The sequence below is a fragment of the Haemaphysalis longicornis genome, unplaced genomic scaffold, assembly GCF_048455015.1.
Source record: "Haemaphysalis longicornis isolate Haplotype H1 unplaced genomic scaffold, Haemaphysalis longicornis Haplotype H1 scaffold_12, whole genome shotgun sequence".
Lineage (NCBI taxonomy): Eukaryota > Metazoa > Arthropoda > Arachnida > Ixodida > Ixodidae > Haemaphysalis > Haemaphysalis longicornis.
In genome coordinates, this window is record NW_027526225.1 from 3,088,621 (window position 1) to 3,101,007 (window position 12,387).

At 46.5% G+C, this 12,387-nt stretch overlaps 1 protein-coding gene across 1 annotated transcript in view; it reads left to right on the plus strand.

The window, feature by feature from the left end:
• Polr1a (RNA polymerase I subunit RpI1) overlaps nt 1-12,387 on the plus strand; it is a 135,300-nt gene that overhangs the window by 33,700 nt on the left and 89,213 nt on the right. The window contains exons 9-10 of the mRNA XM_077692741.1: nt 6,302-6,521; nt 10,433-10,686. Coding sequence (XP_077548867.1) covers nt 6,302-6,521; nt 10,433-10,686 — 474 coding nt within the window. The remainder of the gene's footprint in view (nt 1-6,301; nt 6,522-10,432; nt 10,687-12,387) is intronic.

A 12,387-nucleotide genomic window follows, 5' to 3' on the forward strand; every position in this document is an offset into this window, starting at 1 on the left:
AGACCGGTGGCTCACTGCATCCGCAGCATTGGGCAACCCGTGCTGCCGTTCGCATTTTATTGAGACTCCGTTTCGGGACTTGCGTCTCCAAAAATCTACTTCTACAACTGAAATTTCGTGCCTGAATCTCCATGAAACTTCGTTACATTGAAATTTGGGCAAACCGGACTTCGTTACACAGAGGGTGAAAATACATGGTGAGCATAAACTTGAAGTCACAAAAGATTCCATGGTTCGTTACATCGAGGGTTTCGTTACATTGAAGTTTGTTGCATCGAGGTTTAACTGTATTCCGACTTCTGCAGGACGAGTTTCATGATGTGATGAAACGGTTAGGTTTAGGCTGATGGTGGAATTGTTTCAGCTTGGCATCCAATCGTAGCAAGCTCATTCAAATCAAATGGGGTGTAGCATTTTGAGGTGCTTAACCATGCAGTTAAGCTTTGAAGTTACAAATCTCCTAGGGTGATTGGAAATGTTTGTATCATTGAAAACTAACAAAACTGGCACAAAGAAGCAAGAAAAAAATATTAGGGATGGGCGAATATAGATTTTGAGGTTCGAAGCGAATTCGAAGCGAATAGTGATTTGGTCGAATAATTTCGAATCGAATAGTTCGAATAGTGCACATTGCAAATCACAAAGACAAATGAGCAACTTGTGACCTGACTAATGTACACATTTTTTTCTAATAATTAGAACTCACGTAGGCACAGCATTGTGTAAAACTATTACCAGTTGAACATTTATTGCAAAATCTTACACACAGCTTTCCTTTGCTGTATTCACAAGTTTTCATGAAGAAATGCCTGTTGCGCCACATGCTCTAGGTGCAGCAGTTTCCGCCGGCTGCTCATGCACAAGTTTAAGCGCCGCCTAGAAACTCGCACAGTTAAGCGCCGCCTAGAAGCTCCGCAAAAAAAAAAAAAAAAGAAGTATTGTAGCCACTAGTATCCTCGGCCGTAGCCAAGCAAAGCGCAAGTGGCTGGCCGCCATTTTGAATAGGCTCGCTTAGTGCGGCGTACTGCCGCGCTGTGCGAGCCTATTCAAAATGGCGGCATGCCTATTCAAAATGGCGGCCTGTACAAGTCTGCTGGCTTGGTGCCGCAATGTTCGGAGCGGTGTCGTTTCAGTGCCGCCTTTTTTTTTTTAACTTAAGTGTGCTGGCGGCCGAGAGCTTCGTCGAACCTCTAGGCAAGGCAGCAACTCGGCAGTGCCGGCACTGATAATAGAAATGTCCGCGTCGGTGGGTCTTGAGCCAAGCCTGGGGTAACTCTCGGAAAGCTTGACCGAAAAGCTTGGCTTTTAGCTGCCTATTCGGGAGCATCGAATAATTCGAAAATATCGAATACCTGCATTCGGATCGAAGCGAATAACGAATAGAGAGCTATTCGATCGAATATTCGACAATACCGAATATTCGCCCATCCCTAAAAAATATGCAAGTAATTCTCAATAGTGAGCATGCATTATGAAGACATAAAACTGCATTAATGATGGGCTAGTTGATTTAGGGCTTCATGGGCTCTCAGGGTATTCGTTGTGCCTTCCTAGGAAGCATTGGTATATTCGCGTATTCAACTGGTGGCAAATGTCAGAGCAGAAGCGAGGATCCTTTCGAAGTTTTAGATATTACCCAAACCCAATGAAAGAACTACAATTAGGGACTTGGCCCATTCTTATGCCAACAATCTCTCTGGGCCACTGCCCCGTCTGTTCAACCTCTGCGTTTTAGTAGAAGAATTTTCCCACTGAGTGCAGCACATTTTTTAAAGCGAAAGCTTTTTTAGTGAGACCAATGGTGTCCTCTCAAAAAACTTGTGCATTTCCCCATAGACCAATTGGTTGACAGAAAAGCTCTGGGGAAATCTCTGGACACACGGCGCGTGCGGGAAACGGGTCTTCAATTGTGTCAAAACCGTTACTTGAACAATCGACAAAAAGGAACGCTTCTAGATAACACAACGCATGCATCGATCATGTACAAAGAGTACAATAGTACACCTTCATCTCGTAAACCAGTTATCGGTGCATGTTTAGATCATTCGTAGATGCGCTTGCTTAATGCGGGAAAAAGCGGCGCATGGGTTGGTTCTTCGTTTGCAATTTGGGTCTTCGAAGATTTGACGATTGACTGGACACACTTTCAGCTTTCGCACTTCTCCCAACTTTTAGGAGGGGATAATAAATTTTTTTGTTTGAGGATGGGCTGTGGTGGCAGAGTAGAGCCTGTTTTTGTTTGTTGTGTTCCTTGTCTGCGGTGTGCGTTACTTTCTTTTGGGATTTCTTTTAAAGCACGGTGTGTTCCTAGTGGCAGTCATCCCGGTACCTTTTTGTCATGTTCATACTGCTCTAATAGCCTGGTGAGATATTGTGTGCTTGGTCAGTGTGGGGTTGTCACTTTGCTCGCTTGCTTGCCCTCTTCCTTGCCCGACGCCTTTTGAAGCTTGCTTTTATGCAGCACTGTTCTGAGCTGGTGTTGACAATGCATAATCAGTAGTTTATCCGTGATATTGATTTTGGAAAGTGGGTTGTTACGAAGGCTCGAAGGGAGTGGGTGGGGGTCATGCTACTTGGAGCTATGTGGTGCACACACACAGGAGGAACGAGAAGAGCATGAACGAGCTTGAACACTTGTCACTCCCTTACAGCGTTTACAGTTAAACCTGGTTATCACAAACAGCGTAATGTAAAGCGATTTGTTATTCGATACAAATGAACCTGCTTATAACTAACTTCAGTATCAAATTCGCTATAAAAAATGTGAGCAGTTGTTGGGAAATGGAATAACGAAGGACGGACCATGCCATTCACCATGAATAGTTATCTACTCAAAAAGAAGTTTATTGCAGAGAAATGTACACCTATTTGCAGTAGGCAGGGATTTTTGGCTGAACACTGCATTTAGCACCATCAACGAGAATCGCATTTAAGTCACGCGACATCATTTAGACGAACTGCAGTCCACTTCCCTGTATTTCGGAGCAGTATCGCTGCAGCATGTGTGTAGCAGTAAGGGCTTGCAACGTCGGGTGAGGGCGATCGTCTTCCGGCGGTGGCTCAGTGATGGTGCCAGCACCAGACACCATCACATCAGTAACAATTTCAGATTCCAGTGGGCTCGCTGTCACAGCAATGTCGTCGTCTGCTGGCAAAAAGCGCGCATTGCTTCCGCTGCTGGGTTTCACGGAAGCGGGGCAGGGCAGGGCGGCGGCCCGGAGGTTAGGCATAACCAGCGCAGAAGCGTGTTGGTGGGCATTTGGGGACCGATTGCACGGGCTCAGAGTTCGATATATGCAATGTATAAAATCCAATGTACGTTACAAATGTACCGTATTTACTCGCGTAATCCTCGCACTCGCGTAATCCTCGCACTCGCGTAATCCTCGCACCCCTAATGTGAGCCACCAAAACTTGGATTTTTTGGTTCCTCGCATAATTCTCGCACCCCCAACTTCGCAGCGGCGAAAGTTGCCTGCTCGCGAAACCCGCATGGTGCACACGCTCTCCAACGCGCGCCCTCCCCCGCCGCCTCTCCGTTCGGCGGAGAACGCCGTGTATCCAAGGCCGTCCAGGCGCCCTAACAACCTGCATGGGTACTCCCTAAAGGAGCCCTAACACGCTACTCACACTGTCCTTGAGCCGGTTTTGCGCATGTTTCGCGTGCGCGCTACTAGACGGTGTTCGCGCAGCCCGCTGTCGTGTCGTCGTGTCGCCGTCCCGTCGTTGAGCGGCAGCAGTCAGTGAGTCACTTGCGTCAGTGGTGGATAGCTCGCTGCCATTTTGAGAACTTTTTGATCCCTTTGTTTTGCGCTTGGTGCCGCTTCGCCATGGGGAAGAACGCTAGCTACACTGCCGCTTTCAAATTGAAAGCGAAAGAGTACGCGATCGAACACGGCAACCGTGCTGCAGGCAGGCACTTCGGCGCCACCGACTTCAACGTGCGTTACTGGAGTAGGGCACGCACATACGACGACGAGATAGGGCGCGCGCCAGAAAGCAAAGGCGGCAATTTCATGATCGCTGATCGACGGAAGGCTGTTTACGTTGTAAATAATAAAATAAAAAGAAATAGCTGCTGTTAGCAACACTGAGCTTACATAAACAAAAAACGACCGCTACATTTAGCGGGATTGGCATAAGGCAAATTGGCAACACTGTGCACCGAATTTTTTTTCCCCGCATAATTCTCGCACCCCTAACTTTGCATTGACTTTTCCGAAAAAAAAGTGCGAGGATTATGCGAGTAAATACGGTATATTTTGATAAACATGTATATAAATATACATACATTATATAGATACATACATTATATATACATTTGTATGTATATGTATATATAATGTATAATTTATATATCATATAAATGTATAAAATCCAATGTACGTTAGAAAAATATATTTTACATTCATAATGGAAGAACATTGAGTGTTCGGTATAGAGCATAATTTGCTCTATCCCAGTTCGTTATATACGGGTTCGACTGTACATCATTTTTTTTAAAGCACTGGACTGTTTCTGGCTGAAGTTCGTTGGTGAATCTAACTGTTATTTGCCAGTAATTGCTCTGCGCTTTAAGTTAACAGCTCCCTGTACTATCCAGCTATCAAAAAATAAAATGGTCCTATAGTTTAACTTATCGACGTAAGAGTTGGTGAAGTCGTGTCAACATCTCACGGGAGTTAGGGTATTGTACCAGGAAAAAAGATGTACCGTAAAATTCCGAGCAAGCGAGCCCCCCCTCAGCAAGGCGGAATTACCGGCAAAGTGAAGGGGGGGCGCTATCCCGGAACGGCACCGAAATTCAAGATGGTGGCGACATTTGTTTTTACGAAAAAAAACGCAGTGCACGTGGTTTTAAACGTTCATTTGGAAGATGAACTTTATTACGCAAAAGATGTTACTGTTAGTTACTTTGGAAACCATTGGAAAACTTGGCAGCAAAAAAAAAAAGTTCGCAGCACTCTGCTGCCTCAGTCTTCGGGTGCCACGGCTTGATCTTACTGCTGTTCGTCACTTTCAAAACCATCGAAAGGCTCCTCAGAGTCTGTAGCAATAAACAGTTCGGCGCACTCGTCTTCCAGTCCGCCCCGGTCTTCTGGCACCACCGCTTCGACATCTGCCAGCCCGCCGTGCAGGTCGCCGTCCTTGGAGCCATCGATTGCGTTTGCAATGCCGCACCCCTTGAAGCAGCGCGCCACAAGGACCTGCTGCCGCGACGGCTTCTTAAAGTTGCCTTTTGACGTCATTTCGCCATCGCAGGAAGTTCACGGAAGTCCGGAAGGCGCTTAATGCCTCCGCAGATTCCTCGGGCGTCCTCTGGCTCTCGTTCATGGTGCGGCGCATTGCAACGCCGAACCGCTGCTTCCAAACCTGCTCATGTAGTGGCTGGAAGCTACAAAGTTTCCTAACTGCATGCTGTTTGCTATTTTCACAGCCTCTTCAGACAGCAGCCGGTTGCTAACGGCGCATCCCGCGCTTCTTTCGCGCTCTAAGAACTTGAACAGCGCATCGTCCACGTACTCGCTGAACACTGGGGCGCCGTTGCTTAGCTTCCGTCGAAGTTTTGCTTTTCCGAAGTTTTGCTGCAGGAGATTGTCGAAATTCTTCACCCATTCCCGTATGCGCTTTCGGTCGAGCTTAAACTGTGGAGAGGTCTGGTGCACGTTTTTCCCGTGCTCTCGGTGCCATCGGATCACCTCGATTTTCTTTGCAACTGTGTAGGAATGCATGACCTACCACCACCAAAACAAAGAAACAAATGGCGTGTAGCGTTTGGTTGAAGCAGATTGGATTGGATTCTTAGACTGGCTCCAGCAAGCCAGTGTTGCCTGCACACGGTGCGTGATAACTGCGCGGAGGGAGGGTGGGCGCTTTCCCGGAATGGCGTGGAAATTTTAAATTAGCACTGAGTGGGGGGGCGCTTGCACGGGTGGGGGCGCTTGCCCGGAATTTTACAGTAAGTTATGTACAAGTCATAAGCATTGGAAGTGTGTTGTTCAAGAATTATAACTGAAGAAACTTACTTCGTATACTTTTAGCCAGTTCTACTTTTGTGATGACTGTCATCGCGTTAGATTCCTGCTTATGTTTTGCAATGCGGTGTCAACGTATTTATGTACTACTACCTGCATGTACAATCTGCACACCCGGCTGCTTATGGTCTCGGAAAGAGACTGGCAGTATTGAAAATAGATAAATAAACAAAATTCCGGAGCAGGGGTGTGCACCTATGAATAACTTGAGCATTCGAGACAACTGCCGCCTCCCCTTCCGATCTCCTTTCTCTTGTACCGCGAAGGGCCCTGCTGGTGGAGCGCGAGGACGGGGTGGTGATGCGGCTGGACCCGAACAACCGGACGCGCCGGGAGGCAGTGGCCAAGCAGCTGCTGACGCCCGCAGAGGCCCCCCAGCAGCTGCTGCAGCGCTGCAAGACCGTGCACCGGCACCTGCGGTCGGGGGACATGCTGCTGCTCAACCGGCAGCCCACCCTGCACAAGCCCAGCATCATGGCCCACCGGGTACCTGCCTACCCTGCTACATGCTAGGGGCTTTTTAATCAAAGGGGCCAGCCAAGAAGGCAAAATGCCAGTTCAGTTCATTAAGAAGGCCCATTTGTCCAGATAACAATGATTCATACCCATTTCATCACAAACTTAAAATGATTACCGTAAAGTTCCGAAAGAACACCCACCCAAATTTCACGGATATCAAGTTAAAAATGTTGGATAGACGATCTTTCGGGTCAGGTGCGAAAGACTTTTAAAAAAAGTGGCCGCATCACCAACCGAAACTGCAGAGATGTCAAGAAAAAATACGAGATGGACGAACTTTCGGGTGAAGAGCGGAAGGGACAAATAAGTGACCGCATCAACACACAAATAGATGATTCACGTTTATTTCGTTCACTCATCGGCACTAAAGCCATCGATTTCAGGCGGTGGGCAATCTTTGGAGTCTTTTAGTAAATTGCACATTTCACCCCTAAAGGGGGGTGGGCGTTCACTCAAAACTTTATGGTAGTTGAGATATTAGGGAAAACAGATGTGGCAGGGGTGGCTCCACAGCCACAGCGATATCTCTAGTGCAAATTTGAAGTGCAACAAATTTGTACTATGGAGTACCAACTAGCTCGAATCCTCACGGTGTTAAGCGATATCTCTGTGATGTCACAAGCTCTTTAATGGGCATTTGGCAGCTGCTGATCTAAGCCGCCCCCAAGAAACACGACTGGGCAGTCGTGGTTGGGCCTCTAGTTTTGTTTAATCATATTACTTGAATGCTAACTTGCTAGTAAGGCACTGGTAACTTCACTTTGTCAAGGGGGGACGCGGCTTTCAACTTCGGAAAAATGACCAAAACATCGTTTTTTTGAAACCCACATATTCGGCTTCTATGTTTCCTATTCTATGCGTCTGCAAAGTTTTTCCGCTGAAAAGAGTCGCAAGCTGGCATAAAAAAATACTTTTGTCAGGCTCGGTGACAAACTATCAGCGCAAAAGGGCGAAAAAAAAAACGGCAATTTTCGGAGTGCTCTATCTCCGCAACGGTTCCACCGTGCGCGGCCGAGCAATCGTCTTTTCGGTTCCGCTCGTCTCTTTTATCTTCGTTCATTCACAAACGCACAAACGACAGAAAAGAAATGACGCACAAACGAAGCAAGAAATAGATGCTGAAGCGCTATTGGTCCTCCGGTCGGGGCACACTACAACGACCCTCCTGATTGGATATCACGGGCGCAACGCAAGATGACGGCCGCTTGAAGTGCGTAGCGAGCGGCTCGAGTTCATTTTCGCCGCTTCGCTCGGCCGAGTTTCTGTTCAATCTGTGGTATTCAGCACGGACGTTATCGCGATGGGAAGGCCTGAGATCACGAGCCAGATTACGGGAAGTTGTGTGGCTCCAAAGGCGGAGGTCATCGAATGCTTCGTGGTGCGTGACTCTACCGTCGCCAGACCCCAGAGGGTGTCGCGGTGTGCGCGCTTGCGATAGCGGTTCGTGAAGTGAACTTTTAGTCGGATTTGCGATGTTTACACGCTTTGTTATTGCTGTGCCATATCACCTTTCTTGCGCGTTTCCCATGCACTTGTAATAATCATGCAAACAGGTTTGAGTTAGTTATATAGGAATAAAGATATGTTCTCTGTGTTAAAAATGTACGTTACTGTCGCAGCATTTAACAGTGATTTTTTTAGGGAAATTATTGATACCATTGCTTAGGCATACTGGCTGTGCTGCGAGGAATATTGGATGCCTTGAATGTCAAAAGTAGTAAAAAAATATGCTCTCGCATTAAAGTTGGAAGTTATACAGAATATTCTACCAAGCTTCAAAGTAGCTCATTTTCATCCTTTTGGTATGCAAACTTTTGGCCATGAACACCTGCACGTATGAGTACTACGTTGCTGTGCCAGGCCAGATGATAAAACATAAAAAAAAGCCAAAAATGTTCAAATTTAAGTAAAAAATAATGCTCAAATTGTTGCCATGGTGACAACACTGCAAAAGGAGGTTGTCCAGTGCGATACAGCCAACCAGCTAACCTACTTTGCATTGAAAGCCCATTGAAAGCCATCTCCCCCTCCGTTTGGTCTGCTAACTGGGCTATGTACTGTTCACAGAGGAGCTGAAAATTATGTTTTGTGGAAAGAGAAAGGCTGTAAAAGGCACTCCAATTTCAAGGCGAGGCCTTCCAGAAGCCCCATGTTCAAAAGGACACAAAAGGCTACAACCGTGACGACTTTTGATAAGTGAAACCTATGTTGCAACTTCGGAAGCCGTTTTCTCAAAACAGTTTTTTTTGCCACCTGTGTCGCTTGTTCCAGGGATTTCTTCGTGACTGCTGGGTCTATTTTGATTCCGTTTCTTGCATTACATTCCTTGATGAACAGTTCAGGTCGTGACACTCTTGGCTTTCCAGATTTGTTTCTTGTGATTTTTTTTATTCAAATAATCGTTCACAGTCGACATGCCTGTTGCACATTAACCTCTAAAAAAAAATGAAAACTAAACAACATTGTGTTGTAAAAAAATTCTAAAACTGTCACGACCTCGTCCATTCATTTGGGAATGCAAAGCACTTCAAACAAGTTTTTCATCGTGTTTTATAATCCGATTATGCTCGGTACAAGTGGAACAGAAAGAAAATATAATGCATAAAAAAGGTTTCAAAATATTACTTTGAAATTTATGGTGTTAGCACAGAAGCATTTCCAGTTGCTGTGCCAATTTTCATCAAAATCCACTAAGAAATGAAAAAGTTGATTTTGAAAGCCACGTCCCCCCTTAACTGTGTTTTTGTGCCTGCTCGTAATACATCCCTCCTGCCCTTAACACGTCACTGTAGCGCGAACTTTGAGAGTTTTTTCACTATTTTTCACATTTTCTCGGTTAAAACACGTATGTTGTGGCTGGAAGGAAGCCAAGGGAGTTTTTTTTTCCCTGCGTGGATCTTCCCTACAGCTTGGTGAAAAAGTTGTAACTTTGTTGTCAGCTAAAAATGTAAGTATTGCAAGATATTTGAGTCTACTTGTTTTTCATTGGTTACTTTACTGGATTTGGAGCTTCACAGGTGTGCCAACCGCAAGACAAGGCGGCTCTTCTTCATAAAAGTCCCTGTTCAGAATTTATTGCCACGTACAGTTAAACAGCTTAGCGAACTGGTGGTGATTAGGTGCCTCAAGTATACTATGAAAACCCCTATCATGTATGCACCAGGCCTTCTCAGTTTACCACTAAAAGTTGCAGGGTAAAACACGTGAAACACACAGACTACTTTGTAGCTCTGGGAGTGCAGGGACTTCTCTATAGCAAATTGAGTATCCCCCAGTTGCAAGCAACGAAACGTTACCACAAATGTCCGCCGTGTGCCTCTGTCAGCATATTTTTGCACTAACTAGCTGTGGCCTTTCTATGAAATGTCGAGATAACGGGTTTCCTCAATTTACCAGTCCTGGGCGGTCCACGGGAAGTCTGAGGACTTAGTTCATACCGGAAGTCCCATAAGAATGCATGGGGAAATCGAGTGCTGTACTGCGTCTCGTGTAGTCCGCAGACTATCCGGGACTGGTAATTGAGGAGGCCCACATTTGGTTTTTTGGGGCACTCTAGTTACCTAGTAAACTAAATAAACTGATTTCTCAAGGTCTCAGAATAAAAGTAGTGGAACTCTGCGCATTCTTTGACGATCTCCCCAATCCTGCCTCCCTCCCCTTGTCAGGTCTTCCTCCCCCATCATTTTTTTTGCACTCATCCGCTGTGACATCCATATGATGTGTCGAGATGACACCTGGTTGTATTCAGGACCCTAGTTAGTGAGGGAGCTAAGCAATAGTGGTATTTCCCGTAGCCTGAGAACATAGATAGTGGTGCTACTGCGTCGCGCACCCACGCGTGACGACCTTTCCCTCTCTCCTTCCCTCGCTTGTCCCAGGCCCGGGTGCTGCCCGGGGAGCGCACGCTGCGGCTGCACTACGCCAACTGCAAGTGCTACAACGCCGACTTTGACGGGGACGAGATGAACGCCCACTTTCCCCAGAGCTACCTGGCCCAGGCGGAGGCCGCCCAGGTGGCCAGCGTCAACCGGCAGTACCTGGTGCCCAAGGACGGCACCCCGCTCAGCGGCCTCATCCAGGACCACGTCATCGGGGGCTCCCTGCTCACCATGCCGGGCCGCTTCTTCGACAGGTGGGCGTCACTCGGGCGATGAACGGAAGCCCTGCGTGTCTCGTCAGACGCGAAGAGTAATTGTCGTTGACGTCGGTGGCTACGTCAACTCAAACGGTATGCAAAGTCACGTGACCTTTTAGACAGGTGAGTGAGGCTAGAGGCCTTTTCCCTCGAACACTTAGCGTCACTGAGGTGAAAGCCCGTACGAGTCTCATCAAATGCAAAAGGTAATTGTCATTGACGGTGGTGGCGGCGTCGTACAACATGAAAAGTACCGAAAGTCACGTGAAGTTCGTGGCTTATTTGACAGATGAGTGAGGCTGCAGGCCTTTTCGCCTGTGACACCTGTGTCGACTGTCAAATGCTTAGCGTTATTAAGGAAAAAGCCTTGCACGTCTCATCAAATACGAAAAATGATTGTCAGCATAGGTGGCGACGGCGTTAACATGATTGGTGACAAAAGTCACGTGACTTCAATAGCTTCTTTGAGAGGCGAGCGAAGCTGCAGGTCTCAAGTGATGCCTGTATTGAGCGTCAAACGTTTCGAGTTACTGAGGCAATAGCCTTATATATCTTGTGAAACGCAAAAAGTAATTGTCGACAGCAGCGGCATCGACATGAATGGTACGATAAGTCACGTGACCTTAGCGGCTTCTTCGACAGGTGGACGAGGCTCGAGACCTCTTCCTCATGACGCCCATGTCAACCACCAAACGCTTAGTGTCACTGAAGCGAAAGTGATATGTGTCTCGCAAAACACGAAAAGTAATTGTCGTCAGCAGTGGCGTCAAGACGAATGATACCAAAAAAAAGTCAAACGACGTCAGCGGTGACAACTGCGCAGTGGAGGTGCATGGTGGTGCTCTGGCTCTGTTGCTCAGCGTTTGCAGTTCACATTCCTATGCTCAAGTGCTCTTAAGGGGAGGTGCGGGTCTTAGAATCCCAAAATTTGGCCAGAAAATCGATTTTTCGATATCGCTATCTTCGGAAAGTAGAGCTATTTTTCTCCCGGTTAGCAAAATATCCAGACCAAGGAGTACGTATTTGGGCCCAAGGTTCGCACAGGTCCTTGAAAACCTTGAAAACCCTTGAATTTAAAAGTGTAAATTTCAAGGCCTGGAAAGTCCTGGAATTTTTAAAGGGTCCTTGAAAACCCTTGATTTTTCTGGAGAGAACCAATGGCCCTATCTTTTCGCAAGAATTTAAAGTGCTCGTCGTGAATTTTAGGTGTTAAAAATGTAAAGGAACATTGCAACAATCCAGTTTCAGTGTATTGCGTGAAATGGATTGCGAGTTGTGGATTCTCATTATTACGAGGCAACATTGGGAGCAGCACTCCTCAATAGAATTCATGTCACGATACAATCCCATGAAAGCCGGCTTCTGTTCTCTATCTTGCATGTTCCATCTAGTCTGTGGACGGCCTTTCATTGCATGTTTTCTGTGCCTCATGCTCTCCATCTGCGTTTGCTTTTACGTGCAAATGGTGGACGTGTACATAGTTCATTCTGCCTTGCAGCAACACTTGCTGAGTTAATTTCAGCTGATACGCTTGCTGACAAAGCACGAGATGCAGGCAACATTAACTAAGTTTTGAAATCAAATAGCCTCAGCAAAACACCAAGGAAAAAGAAAAACCTCTAAATACAAACTATGAAAAAAAAATAAAGCTGGGGGAGCATTCATGAACCTATAGCGCCTATCTAAATGTGCAATAAT